Here is an 18,940-nt window from a genome sequence, read left to right as displayed (position 1 = left end):
TCCTCTGCCCAGGAGCTGGAGAGCTGGGGTCGGGAAGCCTGGTGCCCAGACCATGAAGAAGGCCCGGCTACGGCGCATCACTCCCCCACCAACATGCCTTTCCCTAGCCCTTGCCTCTCCCACTCCTCCAACTGCAGATCCTCTTGAGTAAAAATATTAGAGTGCTGGAGAAAGTCAGACAGAAACTTTCACAGATAAGCTCACTTTGCAGTTAGCTCTCCTTCCCTTGTAAACAGTTTTATTCATTTTTAAGAATCATGCAGCAATCCATAAATATTGCATTCTTGATGTCCCCGCTGTAGTGTGACCACAAGTGTACTCCAGGGAGAGGGGTACACAGATGGCACAAGCAGTATACACATGCACACACCAGGTGTGCAGACCAAAGCAAAGTGAGCAACCAGCGTGCTAACTCCAAGTGGGCAGGACCCTAACTCCCAGGTGAGCGGGCTTGAGTGTGGTGGTCTGTGCCCAGGAGATGCCTGGGGGGGGGGGGGGGGGGGCGGGGCAGTTAGAAACTGGTGGGATGGAGCTGGGCAGAAGGAAAAAAGGGCTCTGTGAGGAAGCCGGGATCACACCACCTGAAGGCAACAGGGAGAGCACAGGCCTAGTGCAGCAGGAAGGAGCCCTGGGTCTCCATAGTTAGGCTGTGTCCTGTGGTTCCCAGGCTCCACCTCTTCTCTTTGGGTGAACTGTTGACGTGACTATGTGACTGTCTCCAGATGAAGGACTGGGGCAAAAGGGTTGGCCACTGACCCGTCCTCATCAGGCTCACTGAGGACCAACTCCTTGGATGGAGTATTTCTGTGGGCCAGAGAGCTAAATGACAGCCAAGAGAAGGCAGGGGGAGGGAGGAAGAGGAGAAATAGTAACTGAGAAACAAGTAAAGGACATTTCTAACCTAGGTATGCCTTGGACATGGGACTGAGGCCTTGAGGAATCTCTCCAGGAAGGGGGTCCTGGCCACTGCGGCTACTGTTTACCTGAATCTCCTTCATCTCAGCTCCTTCCTCCCTCCTCCCAGGTAACACCACACTGTGAATACTACCTGCAGGGGACAGGACAGGAGGTGGTCTGTGTGCCACCACCCCAGGGTAAGGGAAGCTCCCTGTCGCCTGCTGCTTCTGGGCTCATATTTCAGGGAAATCAGGAAGTGGGATTATTGCTCAGCTTATGCATCTTAACTATGAAAGGGGCGGGAAGAATGTAGCGGGAAGGAAAGTACATTAGGTGGGGCCTGAAATGATAAAGTCTACTGCAGTATTTCAGAGAGGGTGGATGATGGGCTCCCCTCCATCAGGGCAGGATGTGAGCCACAACCACTAGGCAGTGAGACAGTCACTGCACTCCTGGCCTCTGCAGCCACACAGAAGCAAAGGACCCCCTGGGCACCACGCTCTTTTTGAGGCTATCTGCCTTGGAAACAGCCTTGAATTTTTTTTTTTTTTTTTTGAGAAAGAGTTTTGATCTTTTCGATCTTGTTGCCCAGGCTGGAGTGCAGTGGCGCGATCTCGGCTCACGGCAACCTCCACCTCCTGAGTTCAAGCGATTCTCCTGCCTCAGCCTCCCGAGTAGCTGGGATTACAGGCATGTGCCACCACGCCCAGCTAATTTTGTATTTTTAGCAGAGAAGGGATTTCTCCATGTTGTTCAGGCTGGTCTCAAACTCCCGACCTTAGGTGATCTGCCCGCCTTGGCCTCCCAAAGTGCTGGGATTACAGGCATGAGCCACTGTGCCTGGCCAAAAAGCTTTTAGGGTAACAATTCCAAACCCTAAGACAAGTCCACCACAATGGGCATAGCCTATATAAGGCTCTCCCACATCTCAACCTCACAAATAATAGTTGTTCCTAGCTTTGCTTTCCAAATAATCTCATGCCCTACTAAACCACCACCTTTTCCAAAGGCCAGTAGACAACACATCTAAGAGCCACATGGAATCCACTGATGACATGCACGCTGAGGAAGGCGGAGCAGCCACCACCTCACAGTCCAGCCATGCTGTTTCAGCTCTTGTATTTGTGCCCTTGCACTGGACCGGGGCAGGGAGGGCACATGAACAGAACACTGTTTCTGAACTGCCAATCGGCATGTGCCTGGCTCCATCTCCCCCTTCAGTAATTAGGTTCAGCAGCTCTGGAAGGCAAGGGAGGAACACATGGAGGATGGGGAGGGCCCTTGAGGTGAAGGCCCTGAGCCCTGATTCCAACCTCTGTTCCCAGCGCACTGCTGCTGGCCACATGCTGCTGCCTGAACTTAGCTCAAGGCTCCCCACCACTTCCTTTGGGGACCCGGGCACCAAACTGAGAATCACTGGTCCACATTTCTCTCAACCATTAACAAAAGGGGGTACAGATGGGGGCAACAGGGACAAGAATACCACCTCCCAGGTGAGTGAGGATGAATTATGGTAATATATGACCACTCCTCACCCAGTGCTTGGCACACAGAGGTGGTCAACACATGTGTTTCTTGAAATGTCACCTTAGGATGGAGTCGCAGGCCTCCCTGAATGCACCTGATCAAGAGAAATGCTCCTTAAGGGAAATCATCTTAACTGGGGGATTCTCAGATTCAAGGGCTCCTTTTTTTTTGAGATGGAGTCTCGCTCTGTCGCCCAGGCCGGAGTGCAGTGGCGCCATCTCGGCTCACTGCAAGCTCCGCCTCCCGGGTTCACGCCATTCTCCTGCCTCAGCCTGCCGAGTAGCTGGGACTACAGGCGCCTGCAACCACGCCCGGCTAATTTTTTGTATTTTTAGTAGAGACGGGGTTTCACTGTGTTAGCCAGGATGGTCTCGATCTCCTGACCTCGTGATCCGCCCGCCTCGGCCTCCCCAAGTGCTGGGATTACAGGCGTGAGCCACTGAGCCAGGCCAAGAGCTCCTTCTTAAGCACACAGGCACTTGAGGCCCAGAAGACTGGCTCTGCCACCAGAAGGAAGGATTGTTTCCTTCAACCAACCTTTTGGTTGCTACCATTTCTTGTCCTTGAGAAAGGTGCTCCTAGTGCTTGTGGAGGGAAACGCCACATCCGTGCAGTATGGCTCTCCCTTTTCACAGGAGCGGTCCTCCAGCCCTACCCCAAACTGCAGGTTTCCAATTGGTTATGATGTGCCAGAGACCAGCAAATGCCAGAGGGATCTTTGTAACAAAGCTGCCAAAACTCTAAGCCTTCTTGTTCTACCCCCTAAAGAAAAAAAAGATGTGTAACAAATTAGCCCATGGACCCCAGGTTCCACCTGAGCATCAAGGTACTGTGGGGACATTCCAGAGTCCCTGCAAAGGGTCTCGTGAGCTGCAGTTCATTGAGTGGCTTTAGGTCACAGGGAGAAAGGAGGGCTCCAGTTCCCTCTGAGAGGTGAGGGATTGTGGTTACAGGTTGTAACAGCTGTCACAGGAGGGTGAAAAGTCTCCAGCATCTTGCTGAGGATGCCCAGTAGGCAGCAGCTGAGTGAGGATGGATGGAATGCAGGGCAGGAGGGGAGCCCAAGTGCAGAGGCTGGGGCTCAGACAGCCAAAGGGCCCCACACACAGGGCCTCGTCTCAGAGTCCTCCAGGCTGCTGGATGACAAGCGCCGGCGCTGGGCATTCCGACTGACAGCATTGTCATCAGCCTGCCAGGCACCTGGGGAAGAGAAAATGAACATTACAGGAGCCAGACCTTTGGCTAAATCCAGATGGTGTCTCCAGCAGGGCAGCCCAGGAGCCGGCACAGAAGGAGCAGGATGCACATCCCCTGAGACTCCGATGAGGGTGCAAGCCACAGCACTCATGCGTGAGAACGGAGAGAAGCAGGTGCTGGCAGGTGCAGAGCCTGCTCCTGCCCCCTGGGCTAGGTACAGTCACTGCCACTGTGGCTCCCGGACAGGGAGGCACATGAAAGATGTTCCTTGTTTTGTGAACTTACCCTGGGATCCACTTTTGTATTTTAATTGCTTGGTTTTAAAGTTTGCCTATAGGTTACAATAGACAGGAAAAGGAAATTGGGCCTCGCTGAGCTATTTTCATCGGGGCAGGAAGAGGTGGGGGGAAGTGAGAAGACTGTTCATTCTGGCCCCAAGTGTTAATGTTTTCTGTGGGGGCCCAGGTGGGGCAAGAAAGGACTGGCCACCCAGCAGGGTTGCTGGGATGGAAGGCTGCCTGGAGGGAGGACAGTGCGAGACTCCAGTCCCCGTCACCTGCCGCTTTCCTCTCCTCCTGCACCTACGCAGCTGTTGAGGTTTGGTGCCATCAGCCCAGCAGACACCAGCCCGACAGCCTCGGGGTCCCACAGATACCACCACTGAATGCATCCTCTCCCCAAATCTGCTGCTGCCCCCACATGAGGAGTGCCAGCGCCTGTCTGGAAACCCATTCTTGGTGCTTCTCTTTCCTTTGTGCTCTGGATCCAATCCTCCACAACCTCCTGTGGACTCACTTCCTAGCCGTGTCGTGACTCCATCTGTAGTCACACTAACCTGGGCTCCACTCCCAGCTTCCAACGGTGTGATCTTGGGCACATCAATTTACTGTGGGCCTTGGCTTTCTCATCCATCAGATGGGAGATGAGCACTGACCTCACAGGCTTGCTGTGAGGACTAGATGAGAGAATGCGAGTGTTGGTGAGTATCTGCCTCCTAGAACAGCCTGTGCTCAGGCTCCTCCAGGCCATCTCGCCTCTCCCCTGGGAGTCCTCTTCATCTCCTGCCCACAGATGAGCTCGCTCCCTCCAGTGCCCTCCCTCCAGTGAGGCTAGAGCGCTCCTGCCTTGGGCCTCGGCTGCCTCCGCTCTCAGGGCCCCCTGGCTCCCTGGGGTAGGGAAGGCATGTCGTCCTCCGGACACTGGGCCTCCCAAACCATGTCTCCCAGTGCCCCGCCCCCACGAGGCATCTCTGGGCGGGTGAGGCCCAGTGTGCTCCTAAGTGCTCCCTGCACTACAGCTAAGTAGTGCTACCTGAACTACTGCTCCACGCATGCCTCACACGGCGGAAACCGCTAGGTCCTGGAGCTCCTCCATGGGACGAAGCTCCTCCTAGGCAGGGGCCATGACTTCTTCATTGTTGCAGTCGAGAGCCCAGCACAACACCTGACCCATAGGAGGACCTGTTCAGTGGACAAGGCTGACCAACTGCAGAGTGTGGCCATAAGGTTGAGAGAGGCCACTCACAAGTGTCCAGGGTCAGCCTCAGGCCAGCCCAGGACATGAAGCCCTTTAATGGCACGTAGAGTCAGCAGGTATAAACGGCTGATTTCCATCAGTGGCTTGGTGTGCCAATCCACCTCAGGCTCTAGTAACAGTCTCTGGTGCTTGACCCCAGGGCAACAGTGAGAACAGGAGAGTCTTGGATCTCTCTCTCACATCCAAACTGAATTTGGGATCTTTACTCCCTGGGGGTGGGTACTGGAGCCTGGGACATGAGTCAAGTTGTTTTTTTTTTTCACCTCTAATGGTGGCACTATGTGTCTAAGTGTGGCAGGATGAATATAAGGCAATATTAATATTGCCTTTAAAGTGAGGAACCCAAAATAAAATGAGCTGTTTGTTCATTTATATAATTTGGTAGATCTCATACCTATTCCTCAATGTTTATGGGGCAGGACTCCGGAGCTGCGGCTGTTCAGTAGGAAAGACCAAAAGCAAATGGTAAACAAGAGAGAAGACACACATGCATGCACAAATAAAAACAGCAGCACCACCACCACCACCACTGCTGCCACCACCAGCAAGCCATGGAAGGCTGGGCCGGAGAGGCTGCCCAGAGAGCTGTCCTGACTCTGAATTCACAGGAGTCCTTGCTATAAACTCCAACCTTCTATAGAAGCCTTAGCCAGGGCAGAACCGGTTACTTGTGGAAGACTCAAGAATCAGATCTGAAGTCTGCTCTCCTGGCCTCTTGGTATGCTCTGTGGTGAGGGAGATCCTGCAGCAAGCGGGGGGCACCTTCCCCTGGCAAGGACCCTGAGGGGCCCACGGCAAAGCCCTGCTGCTGCTCTCTCCTCAGCCTCATTCTCACGGTGAGCCTGGCTGTGGAAAGTCAGTGTGGGTGCTGAGGGGCCTTCCAGAGCGGGTGCCGCCATTTTGTCTGGCTGAGTCCAGGCCCCTCCAGCCAAAAAATGGAGCATAGAGATTTAAAATCCTCAGAGGGAAATAGATAAAGGTGCTTTCCGTTCACGTCTTGGTTTTTGGGATATCAAAAATGGGAGTATGAAGAGACCTCTAGAGGTAGATTTTGGGAGTACATTCAGGAAAATTTCACAAGCCCCTTTCCTGCCTCTACGAAGCCACTTATTAAATATAAGGACTGTAACAGTCTTTGTAGAGTTGCTCTCCAGGGGAAGGAGAAACTTAGTTTGGAATTTTCCTTAGTGCCCACAAAGTGCAAGTAGCATCTTAGTCTTGGGTTTTGAGGCCTCTCAAAAAGAGGAGAGAATTCAATTTTAGGTCTCCATAAACCTTTTTAGATTTCACTGGATATGCTCATTCCAGTGGAATGCAGTCATTTAAAAATTATATCTGTATTTCCACTAAAAAGACCCAAACTATCTTTGCCTTTTTTTTTTTTTTTTTTTTTTTTTTAGATGGAGTTTCACTCCATCTCAGCCTCCCAGGCTGGAGTGCAGTGGTGTGATCTTGACTCACTGCAACCTCCGGTTCCCAGGCTCAATCGATCCTCCTGCCTCAGCCTCTCGAGTAGCTGGGACCACAGGCGTACGCCACCAAGCCTGGCTCATTTTTGTATTTTCTGTAGAGACGGGGTTTCATGCATTGTCCAGGCTGGTCTCCAGCTCCTGGGCTCAAGTGATCACTTGCCTCAGCCTCTCAAAATGCTGGGATTACAGGCGTGAGCCACTGTGCCTAGCCTATCTTTGCCTTTTTCCATCACTGACTACCCCAAGCCTTCATATAACTATCACTTGCCACGATGACTTTCCTGCCACCTGTGTAACAGTCCACCAAACTCCTCAGAGCCACATCTGCTTAGCGTGGTCTCGCAATTCTAGTCTTACTACCACCTGTCACACCTGTCAACTGAGATCTCCTTCCTTTATTCCTTTCAGAAGCAATCTCAGAACACACCACTCCCCAGTGAAAAACCAAAAATCCACCCTTGGTCTTGGGGCCCAGGAAGACCCAGAAGCTTCTTAGGGGGAGAGGGGCTAGAATGACAAAAGTGCCTCTAAGCCCCTCACCAGTGTTACCAGAGTGGCGAGGATGGGAACCAACAAGGTTCTCAGTCCTTGCCACCAGCCGGGTCTCCTGGCAGAGCCCGTGAGCAAGGTGCAGGGCACAGGGACAACATGGGTTGTACCCCGGGTTCCATTTCCCACTGGCCCTCCACGAAGGGAGTGGCACCCGCTTGAAGAGGGAAATAGACTCAAGCAGAGACCAGGCGCATGTGCAGCTGTCCTGATGGGGAGACAGCTGGCCGCAGGAGCAATGAGGCGCCAAGACAGCCAGTGGTATCTCAGCCCTAGGATAGAAAGCTGAACTTACAGCTGAGTATGAAGAGGCCTATTTATTCCACGGGACCTACCAAAGTGGCTATTCCTGTCTGTAACCTAGCAGACACTTCCAGAGAGTTCTCCAGCAAATTTGCTACCAGTGTGATGCTAACAGTGGAACCAGAGACACATTTTGCCTAGAGATGTGCTTTTCCCTGTCAAGTAAAAAGGGAACCAGAGCTTTTGAGACATCACTTTTCACCCAACTACTGACCAAGGATGCCAATTAAAAACAAATCATGGCCGGGCGCAGTGGCTCACACCTGTAATCTCAGCACTTTGGGGGGCTGAGGTGGGCAGATCACCTGAGGTCAGGAGTTCGAGACCACCCTGATCAACATGGTAAAACCCCGTCTCTGCTAAAAATACAAAAATTAGCTGGGCATGGTGGCATGCGCCTGTAATCCTAGCTACTCAGGAGGCTGAGGCAGGCGAATCACTTGAACCCAGGAGGTGGAGGTTGCAGTGAGCTGAGATCACGCCACTGCCCTCCAGGCTGGGTGACAGAGCGAGACTCTGTCTCAAAAAAACCAAAAAAACCCAAATCCTTTCCATTGTCCTTGCCACAGAAGCATTCCCATTTTTATTGAACAGAAATTAATATAGTCTCACACATATTTTTCTTGGAAAATCTTAGTATATTGAATACAGCCCCTTATCTTGAGGCCTCTGGTGAGGATATAATAGGACACTTAACCGTGCCTATACCTGAGGCCCTCTTCCGAGAGCCACCACAGACATTTGATTTCATGTCTGGCACAAACTGTGAGCCCACCATAATCTCTAAATAGCTGGCTCCACAAGTCACCCTAAGGAACCCCAGGGCTTCTCTCTTCCTCCCAGTCCTCACTCTCCTCCCGTGATCCCATGGAGTAAACTATCAACAAGCAGGTTAGCTGAGAGTAGTCAGGAAGAGGAGGAATAAGCTCAGTTTCCACTAGCACTGTTGGCTAAAACAACTCCCAGCAGCTCCCTCTGCCAAAAAAATAGGGGTAAGGGAGTCCCTTGAGGGAGGCAGGAACCTAAATTTCTCTCCTAAAGCCAAGTAAGGGGTTGACCAGGGTAGAGCTGCCTCAGACACAGGGCACAGCTAAGGCAGAGACATCATTTTCACCCAACTACTGACGGAGGATGCCAATTAAAACCAAATCCTTTCCATAGCCCTTGCCACAGAAGCATTCCCATTTTTGTAAAGCAGAAATTAATGCGGTCTCACAAATATTTTTTCTCAGAAGATCTTAGTACCCTGAATACGGCCCCTTGCCAATTAGGAATGGGAGCCTTGCTCACAGCCCCAAGCGAACGCCTCCCACGTGTGTGCGTGCCCAGCAAGCTTTGGACGGGGTGAAGCATTGGCGAGGAGGACAGTGCTGGCACGGAGTGAACACGAACTTTCATACCAAGTCTAGAGAACATACATGAGTTTAGAAAATAAACAAACCAGACAGACAGATTTACATTTGGCAAAATGATGTGAAACACAAATGGACAGATGGAAGCCAGGCCAGGAGTGGGAAGGCAGGGAGTGAAGCAGCCCCTGGGCCCCAGCAGCTCCAGTCCAGGCCTAACTGGCAGGAGGCTGGCCCTGTGGTCAACACTCCCTCCTCCACACTCAGGCAGGAAGGGGGTCTTCCCTGGGCCTGTGCAGGAGAAGCAGGGGACTGCCTCTTTTGGTCTCACTGAAGATGAAGAGGCCTGGGCAGTGTCTTTAGAACAAACTAAATAGAAAATGACTCAAGAAAGCCCTTTGAAGGGCTGGAGAAAGTATCTCTAGAGAATTCCAGCTTCCCCTGCCACAAGCTTGTGTGGGGCCAGAACGTGCTTGGACTGTGTCTTGCACAGGCTGATGGAGAGTGGCAACCACAGAGGTCGCTCCAGCCACATCGCTGAGCGAGTAAAGCACTGGACCCGGGATGTGGCTGTTCTGAAGCTGAAGTGAGTCTTCGTTCAGGGAACGTTTACGAGGATTCAAACAACACGATCTGAAGGACAATTTCTGTCGTGAAACCCGGAGGGGACATTTGACTGAGTCCACTTGGGCAAGATGTGGATTTTAGAAAAGCAGTTTTTGGAGCCCTTGAACGGGCACATTAACTAAAAAGGCACTCGGTGCTCAAAGTGTGATTAACATGATCCTGTGTAAGGCATTACCTAGATTGGGTTTAGCACCATGAGGAGGAGTAAGGGGCACACTGACAACCTGATCACCTGTGAAGTTACAGCTCCAGGGAGCATAGAGGAGCCCTAACTTGACCTTTCCACTGGGATCCAAATCCAGTAGTATGTACAATGCAACTGGGAACCCAAAGCTCCCTGGATCACAGAGCCATTCCCTAGCCTCTAAAATGCTGGCTTTCACATTCCTCTCTGATCCTAGCTGAAACACATTTCTTCTGAGGAGCTACAGCTTCACTTTTAAAGGGCGCAGGCAATCCTTCCAAGACCTTCGGAGAGAGGTGGTGTCTGTCTGCTCAAACTTTTTGTTGATGAAAACAAGACTGGGCCACCTGACATGGTACCTGCAAGGCCGTGATGTGGGGTGGAGAGTGGTTAGGCCAAATCGTAAGTTTTGCTTCTTTCTTCCTATCCTAATATTCTCACTCAGAGCAAGGCTGGCTCATTGCAAAAAGCTCAAGGACTCTCCCAGGCCTTCTTACTTCCTTCAGCAACTGGTCTCCAGCACTAGCACACCCCAGGCCTTCTTGGCAGGAACTGCAGGGCAGGAGATGGGTGTACCAGGGTGAGAGCAGGGGTAAGAGCACAGGGATCGTCTCCCACCAAGTTCATGTTCGGCAGACTGCCACTCACCAGGTAAGCAGACCTCAGAGCACAGCTTATTGTCCAGTGCTTTCACGCTTGCGATGCCAAAGTCATTGTTATTGTCACACTCCATACCTAGAAATGCGCATGTCCTCTGGCCTGTAACGGAGTTAATGCAGTTAGAGAGGGGCTGGCTGTGTTTTTCTCTGCATTGCTGTACTTAAAATAAAAATCTTAAGGATGGAGACAAAAAAAAAATCAAATCATATGTTAAAAAAACGACAATAATTAAGTGGATAAAGAGTGGACAAGAAAGGAATCACGTTGTGTGGGCATGTCTGTGTTCTCGCACTATCCTGCTGTTTCCCTACAGCCCTTTCCGTCTGCTGTTCCCTAACAAGTCAGATCACTGAGGAGGGCTGTGGGACACAGGCTCAACAAAGAACACTACAGCGAGCAGAGCTGGGCAGAGGACAGGCTGGTGGCTGGTGAGGCTGCGACCAACCAGCAGAAGCTAGGGAGGGCCAGTGGGGAGGGCATCCTGCTCATGCCTGCATCCGCCTTGGGTGCGAGCTGGGTGTGTTTAGGACAACATGGCTCTGCAAAATAAGTACATGAAACAACAACTAAAGGTCTTAGGGTCCACAATTTTGCACATCAAATCAGAATGACTATATTCACAAAATTATGATTTCCCTTCTTATGAGACCTGAGTTGTTATTTTCAGTGTGTTTTAGGTGGCTAACCAGAAATCTACAGACATGTAAGAAGGGAAGCGAAAAGTTTTAAAAGTTGTTTTTTATCAAGCTCCCCTCTTTTTTTCTCAGTGAAACAGAGAGAAGAAAACAAATCCATTCCACGGGCTAGGGAATGTCAGGTGAAACAACCTGGCCACAATGCACCTCTTAGAAGCAAATATTCTATGGGAGAAACAATCACAAGGGGTAACTCTAGAGCCTCAAGCACTGAAGTCATCAGCTGAGTTGGTGACACTCCAAACCCCCTTGGGCTGGGGTGCAAGAGCTGACGGAGGCAGCCTTGGCGGCCACCTTCTCCTTCAAGCTCCTTGGCCAGGCGGGAGCTGTCAGGTCCACATGCACACCTCCAACACTTCCCAAGCGATGGCCAGCGCTAAAGCAGAAGCAATAGGATGACATCTGCTGGCGCGTCTGCATCCAGGCCGGGCATACGTGTGCTCTGGAGGTGCCCCTGAGGGAGGTGCCTCAGAGCAGCAGGGGGAAGAGTCTGGCTCCTGGAACACATAGTGTTCCCTGCTTGGGGGAGACTTTCCTGCCCCCCTTCTTCCTCCTATGTCCTTGCTCTGTGGGCCATTCCTTCTCTTCTAGCCTTACTGGAAACAACATTCTTCCAACTGAAGATATAACTGAGGCCTGAATTATGGTAAAGGAAGATTATTACAACAGCCTTTAAAATACTTGCCTAAGCTGAGCTCTTGAAGAAACCTGGACCTGTTTCCTTGACCACGCCTTTAACATGTCTGCCGGCTCCTGAGAGTCCTCTTTTACAGTAATGTCGGCCATATTCCTAACTAACGCAAGACCTGACCAGCTGCCAAATAGTCCTCCCCCTCCCCCCAGTGGAAGAAATGGCTACTGCTGTTCAACACTGAGAATGCCAGAACAGCTCTGTGGGGCTCCACTGAAAACCTGCAGCAGGGCGGCTGATGATGGGAGTTGCTTAGAGAGCTTCCGAATCTACTTCAGGTAAATATGGACCTGTATGTATCTCCTGCAGCACCCGCACCTGACATCCATGGCTCTAAGGCCCAGAAAGAGCTGAGGAGGTCATAGAGGTCATCAACGCCCTGCTTGCTTTGATGTACCATTAAGAAGACGATCTTTTCCTCTAACAGCCCCATACAACTGAGCAGTGCCATCAAGTCATACCGGTACCCTTTTCTTTACCCCTTAAAGAATACCCAGGAAAGAAAGATAAAGAAAGAAGTAAAGGACCAGATCTTTTACCATCTTCCTGCGTGGGTGACCCATCCTCTTCCTCTATAACATCATTTCCCTAGGACAGAAGCAAGGCCCTGTGAGTCTGTGAAGCGGCAAAATGAGTAAACTGATTGGCTGAAGACAAAACGAATCATCCTAATGGTATCTAACTCCAGCGCCTACGTTAATAGCATATATTTCCATCTGTGTTTAATATGCCTCAGAGGCTGAGTAGAGGCAGATCTTGCTTGGTGAGGCACCATCTGCCTATAGGGATTAGAACCGAGCCACATTACCCATATATGCTCAGAATGGTCTGTCAGGAACATCCTTGTTAATAGTTTAGCTGATACTGTTTCTCTAAGGTGGACGTAAAAATTACTAAATGAAAGAGCAAACCGTGAGATCATAAGACTTTCAGAAATCCCTTAAGATCCCAAACCCCATCCAGATCCTCCATCGAGAGGAGTTGGCTCAAAAAGAGTTCTAGGGCTCTCACTGTGAGCTGGCGTTCCACAGCACACCACGGTCAGGGCACGTCTCACACTGAACTGTGGTCCTGTCTGCCTGCTAGACTGGGCTCCTAGATGGGTGCAGTGGGCTGGGGGTAGGCAGAAACCTCGCCACACAGGTCTGTATAGGTCTGTATGTGCCCCAGCACCAGTAGAGCACCTGTGACGTAGTCCCCCACGTAAATACTAGTGGAATGAAGGACAATATATTCTCAAGGCCAGGGGCTGGCCAGAAAAGTTCCCTCTCAAACTCACTCCACACCAGTGACCCTGGGAACCAGTGGCCCCACTCACTGGACAGTCCACAGGCCTGGGAGCAGCTGCTCTCATCTCTACCCACATTCCACTTCTCACTGATCTAGGCATGTCCCCTAGGAAGGCTTCGTCAGCACAGCCTCCCGGCCCTGGTCCTTACTGGCATCCCCAGCCAAGGCCAGCACTCCTCTGGCTGTGGGAAGGGGCACCACTCTGTGCTGTTGGGGTTACCTCTGCATCCTGCTCTCCAGCTGGGAGGCCAGCAAAGTTGCTGTCTGGAGACTCCGCGGGCAGCCCCTGCAGAAGAGCACAGTTTTTACAGGCTCTTCCATCAAGCTCTCATGGCAGCAAACCCAAACCTTCTTCAGAACAAAACTGGTGTCAAATGGGAGGGTCAGACCTAAGGGAATGCCTTGTTTTCTGCAGCACTCCTGGCATTTTGGGGGCTTTGCAGCCATGCATGGCAGACCTTTGGTTATGCTACTTTGGACATGTGTGCAAAGAACAGAGAAGCCAGGGCAGTTCCCGTCCCTTCCCTTACCTCTCCTTCTTCTGAGGGGGCCCTGCTGGCAGGCTGGGGGGAAGAGAGAGCCTCTCCCTCCTCTTCAGTGCCAGGGGCGATGTAGGAGCCAGACATAGAGGAGACGGTGTCGGTGCTGATCTGGGAGGATGCCATGGACATGACAGACTGGGCCAAGCTGCTGCTGGCAGGGCCTTTGGAGACAGGGGATGGGGAAAGGAGCCTGGAGGTCAGGCAGGGCTTCTGCAAGCTTTCTGGGGAGCAGACCCCTCTCCCTGCATTCAGGCATTGAGGAGTGAAGTGGCCATATCTTGTCCTCCCCTAAAAGTGGTTTTAGCTTTACGGTTTTCCAAAATTCTGTTCCTTTATATTTTAGAGCTCAGAACTCAGCCTCGGGGACAAGACATTTGCTTTTCCCTGTCATAATGCTAAAGGAAACCTCATTACAGCAGGACTGGGGCTGAGAGAATTGACACCCCCCTAGCTACAGGCAAGCCCGCTATCCCATGGTAGGAAAGCAAGTCCTCTTCCCTCTCAAGCCAGGGCCTACTTGTCATGCAGTCCAGGTATTAGCTTGCCACTCCCATGTCCCTTCCTGGAGGAAATACCAGGACACTGTGGGCTGGATAAGGGGGAAGGACATGCAGCCACTCCCCGCTGCTTATGTACCTTCTGGGGAGGAAATAGTGGATGACAGAGGCGTCCCTGTGCAAGATGACTGGTCAATAGCTCCAGATGACGACAAGGTGAGATTCTCACTTTCTGGAGTCATACCACATTCCTGGGGGTTGTGGGGGGACACAACAGGACATGGAGCAAGCGCCAGTCACCTGTGCTGGAGGAAGGGGTCAGGGCGGAGGTCTGGGTAGAGATGAGGAGGAAAGGCGACACTGGGAGGGACTGAGTGGCATGCAGAGGCCGCAGCTTCTCTCTTCCGTCCTCACTTCTCAGCCCAAGCCTGGAATGACTGCCTCCCAGGGGAGGCACACACTTCAGTCAACACCTCCTGCCCAGGGCACAGCATCTGCCGCGGCCATACAAAGACTGCAGCTCAGGTGACCCAGGTCACCCTGCAGCTGTGACATGGGGACACCCCACGTTTCCCCAGGATTATGATCGGCTTTCCTTCTGCGCAAAAGCATACAAAGCCAGCAGAGGCCTTCCTGCCTGCAGGCTATCTCCACGTGGACCCCAGTTAACTCCTGCCCAGCTGCTTTCTGATACAAACACCACCGTGCTCCCCAGCCTGCTGCTCCTCCCACACCCCCACCTCCGATCCCAGCCCCCACCTGCCAGGCATCTGGGTGCACAGCCTCACCCATCCAAGACGGATGCAAAGTTCTACGAACTGTGTCTCCATAATCCCTTCCCTCTCCTCCAGGCACTCCTCTTTTGTCTTAGCACACACAGTCCTTCTTTTTTTTTTTCACTTTTTTTTTTTGTTTGAGATGGAGTCTTGCTCTGTCGCCCAGCCCAGGCTGGAGTACAGTGGCGTGATCTTGGCTCACTGCAACCCCTGCCTCCTGGGTTCAAGCGATTCTCCTGTCTCAGCCTCCCGAGTAGCTGGGACTACAGATGCATGCCACCACACCTGGCTAATTTTTTCTATTTTTAGTAGAGACGGGGCTTCACCATGTTAACCAGGATGGTCTCGATCTGACCTCGTGATCCGCCCGCCTCGGCCTCCCAAAGTGCTGGGATTACAGGCGTGAGTCACCGTGCCCGGCCTGTCACACAGTCCTTCTTGCCTGGGCTACCGAAACCCTTTCCTGGCTGGGTCTGTCTCCCGTCTAGTCCAGGCTGCACGCTGCGGTCGGGTGGGCCTTTGGGGAGTGAAGCACTCACTGTGCCCTTGGCTTGCTCTGAGCCCCGACTTCCTGCTCTGTGCCTTTGCATGCATCATGCTCTCCACATGGATGTTTCTCTCACCTTTTTCTCCATGTCTAAAAAACTTCAAGGTTTAGCTAAAATGCTACTCCTCCATAACACATTTTCTGATTTCCTCCACTTACAATGATCTTTTCCATCTCTGACACAGCAATTTATTGTCTCTGTTTTGGGCACACTTCTTTTTTATAAAATTTACTTAGTCATTTAACAAATACTTACTGAGCAAGAACAATGTGCCAGGCACATGCTATTCCCATGTATATGTCCTGTCCCAGCCAGACCTGAGCACCTAAGGGCAGGGACCACTTTATTTACCTTCCTATGCCCCACTGTACCTAGCTCAGTGCCCTACAGAGAGAAGCTGCATAAGCCTTTGTTAAGTGAGGTCTCTGTGGGATGCACAGAGTAGAAAATTCCAGCCTTGTCTTCCATTCTTCAACATGGGCCTCCCGGCACCCCCCACTTACCCCCAGGACTTTCTCCTTGCTGTTCCCAGGCCTAGGGCCCTCTCTCCTCGTATATCTGCATAGCTAGCTCTCCCACTTCCCTTGGTCTCGGCTCCTGGACCGCTTTTTAAGAATGGCAGCCCCCACTTCCAGCCGTGACACTCCCTTCCCACACGTCACACATGCTGATCCACAGCACCATCTGGCACACGTGTATTTTTTTACTTATTGTCTTTTGTGTCCCCCACCCCCACCCCAGCTAGCAAGAATATAAATGCTACGAGGGCAGGGACTTTTGTAGTGTCCCAGCTACTATCCTCAGCATATAGCACAGTGCCTGGCAAATAATACAGGCTGCACACACAGTTGAACGCATGAATCCAGTGAAACCTTTGCCACTGCCTCAGAGGGTGTTGACAAGGTGTTTGATGAGTGAATGAGAGCAGAGGGACCTGACGAGGCATGCAGGTAGGAGGAAAGTCCCTGGAGTACAACACCCAAGAAGAGAAGAATGTCCATTACCTCTCCAAGATGCTGACCGGACGGTCTCTGAGAGAGCTGTGTCTCCGACTCGCTGCAGGAGCGCTCGTCTTCCTCTTCACGCAGCACGGAAGAGTTCTGGGAAATGGATCTGTAGGAGTCCAGTGGAAAAGCAGCTATATCCAACGTCCACTTAAAGAACAGTACTTACTACAAGGGGAGCTGAGGGGAAAACCCAAATCTTTTTTGTTTATTTTTTGAGACAGCATCTCATTATGTTTCCCAGGCTGGGCTCGGACTCCTGGGCTTCAGCGATCCTCTTGACGCTTTAACAGAGGAGGAGTACAGCTTCCTGAGGAGCTGAGTAGGTCCAGGCTAACTTGCCTGGCTCGAAACCCAAATCTTAAGTAGGACTAGGGAGATAGAAAAGAGAACCAGGGAGGGATGGAGACCTCTTTTGGGTGTCAGAAGCACTAAGTTTTACTTTTAGCTCCTTTGATGACTTGCTATCTAAACTTGGGAAAAACCACTGCCATTTACAGGGTCTCAATATTTTCATCTGTAAAATACCCTGCCCTTTACTCTGCCACAGAAACCTTGTCATGATTTGTGCCTAGCTAGGTTTAGATGTTTAAGAGATATGGATCACAAGGTTCCTTCAGTCTTTGGACTAAGCAATGCTCCCAGGGGCCTAGAAGGCCCTGTCCACAGTGTTCAGCGTCCTCTTCCCTATATCCCATACCCTATCCTTGAAAAAAAAAAAAGAATACATAAGAGATTTGTCTCATCAGAGTTTTCCTAAGTACCTACATACCATCTTATTTTCATCTCTTAATGGATGGGATAACCTTCCCGCAAGCAGCTCTGGGAACAGCCCAGAGGGTTACTCTGCCCTAAGTCCCCAGGATGTGGGCCAGCACCAAGGAGGGTTGAAGCATCTCATCAAGGATTCCGGGGGCAACAGTGTGGAGCACTGGCTACTACTCACTTGGAGAGACTCTTTTTGAGTTTGAGTCCCTGGCTACTGCAGTCAGACAGGCGGTCAAGAGGCGAGATCGTCCTGACGGGGGGCAGGTGGCCATCACTGCCATACGAAGGGAGCATTCCTGAGAGGTGGCCATCTCCAAGCACGTGAAGTGGAGGAACTGCTGGGGACGGGGTGAGGGGCCCGTTGAGGGCCTCCAGAAGAGATACTACTTCATAGCCTGGTGGAATATTCTCTGAGGACTGGGGGAAACAGAGACAGGTTGAAAAATTAATTAGATCCTTTTTGTTTTATGACATGATCATGCTACTTACTCTACACTGAAAAAAATGTTTTATATCTGTTCTTGGGTGGGGGGGTCTGGTAAGAACAACTGTACTAGAGGCAGAGATAAAATATCAAAGAACCACACATTGCAGATCCTGCTTATTGGTAAGCTTTTTCTTAATAGTCTCTATTTTTTTTCCGATTATAATGGAAATTTGGAAAATACATAGAAGTAAGGAAAAAAAATCACCAGTAATCAAATCACCCTAAGTTACTTTTGTTAGCATGCTGGTGTCTCTTCTTCCCATTTTTTTCTGTGTACTATTTACACAGTTTTGATCAATCTGTAAATAACAATTTTATATTCTGCTTATTTTATTATACTTTCCTCTTTTAAAAAAACAGAGATGGGATCTCACTATGTTGCCCAGGCTGGCCTTGAGCTCCTGGTCTCAACTGATCCTCCCGCCTTGGCCTCCCAAAGTGCTAAGATTACAGATGTGAGCCACCATTCCTGGCCAGAACATAAGTATTTTCCTTCGTTTCTGAAGCCTCTTCATGTATGTCCCCTTCTCATAGATCCCCTAAGTTTTCTAACTATTCTCCTAGTGCTGGGAATCTAGTTGTGTCTAACACATCCTATTGTGAACAAGTTTTGATGAACATCCTTGAATGCCTTTTTTCAAATTATCTTCTTGTTATTAAATTACTAGCTCTTAGATGATGAGGTATAAATGTTTCTAAGGCTCTTGATATATACTGCTGTTTTCTGCTGTTTTGTTTTCTTCAGTGCCTTTTCTAGTTATACTCCTATAAGTAATACAGAAGACCTATTCTGACTGCTTCCCCGAAAGCAGGGAGAATCGCTAAAAAGAAAAGTTTTTAAAATTTGAAAGTTGGAAAACGGTATTCTCATATTTGCATATCATTGATTTTTAATGTGATTGAACTTTTTAAAAAATTCTATGTTGAGTATGTTTTGTTTATGCCCTTTGCCCATTTATCTACTGTTTTATTCAATATGAACTATGGCAAAGACACTAGCTTTTCCTCTGATACATACATTGTAAATACTTTTTTTAAAAAACCACTGTTTGTTGTCTAACTTTTAATTTTGGTTACCTTTTAGATCTCTGAAGTGCTAAACTTTTTAGGTGGTAAAATGTATGGTTCTTGCTTTCAAGCTTAGAGAATCCTTTCCAAACCAAAGTCAACTAAATAATCATCTATAATTTATTCTAGGTTTTGAATGTTTTGCTTGGTTTGCTGTAATGTTTGTTTGGTTTGATGCTCTTAATATAGTTAACTAGTTACTCCAGCTGGAATTTATTTGGTAAGGAGTAAAGTGCTAAACTAATTTTTCCTCCTGAAATAGCTAATAATTAT

The 18,940-nt window shown here is 50.3% G+C and overlaps 1 protein-coding gene across 8 annotated transcripts in view; it reads right to left on the bottom strand.

The window, feature by feature from the left end:
- Positions 1-221: 221 nt before the first annotated feature.
- RNF157 (ring finger protein 157) overlaps positions 222-18,940 on the bottom strand; it is a 100,236-nt gene continuing 81,517 nt past the window's right edge. For 6 of the 8 annotated variants that reach the window (XM_055242131.2, XM_055242134.2, XM_063617141.1 and 3 more), the window contains 8 exons: positions 17,291-17,529; positions 16,345-16,453; positions 14,156-14,267; positions 13,508-13,680; positions 13,198-13,263; positions 12,227-12,275; positions 10,290-10,400; positions 222-3,624 (listed from right to left, as the gene is read on the bottom strand). In XM_055242131.2, the coding sequence (XP_055098106.1) occupies positions 3,506-3,624; positions 10,290-10,400; positions 12,227-12,275; positions 13,198-13,263; positions 13,508-13,680; positions 14,156-14,267; positions 16,345-16,453; positions 17,291-17,529 (978 nt within the window). In that variant the 3' untranslated portion in view covers positions 222-3,505. Of the gene's footprint in view, positions 3,625-5,551; positions 5,593-10,289; positions 10,401-12,226; positions 12,276-13,197; positions 13,264-13,507; positions 13,681-14,155; positions 14,268-16,344; positions 16,454-17,290; positions 17,530-18,940 lie in introns of all 8 variants that reach the window. The other 2 variants (XM_055242132.2, XM_055242133.2) reach the window with 2 other exon arrangements.

Source organism: Symphalangus syndactylus, chromosome 14, assembly GCF_028878055.3.
Source record: "Symphalangus syndactylus isolate Jambi chromosome 14, NHGRI_mSymSyn1-v2.1_pri, whole genome shotgun sequence".
In the NCBI taxonomy this organism is placed as follows: Eukaryota; Metazoa; Chordata; class Mammalia; order Primates; family Hylobatidae; genus Symphalangus; species Symphalangus syndactylus.
Note: the sequence above shows the minus strand (reverse complement) of the source record. Positions and strands in the feature narration are given on the sequence as shown.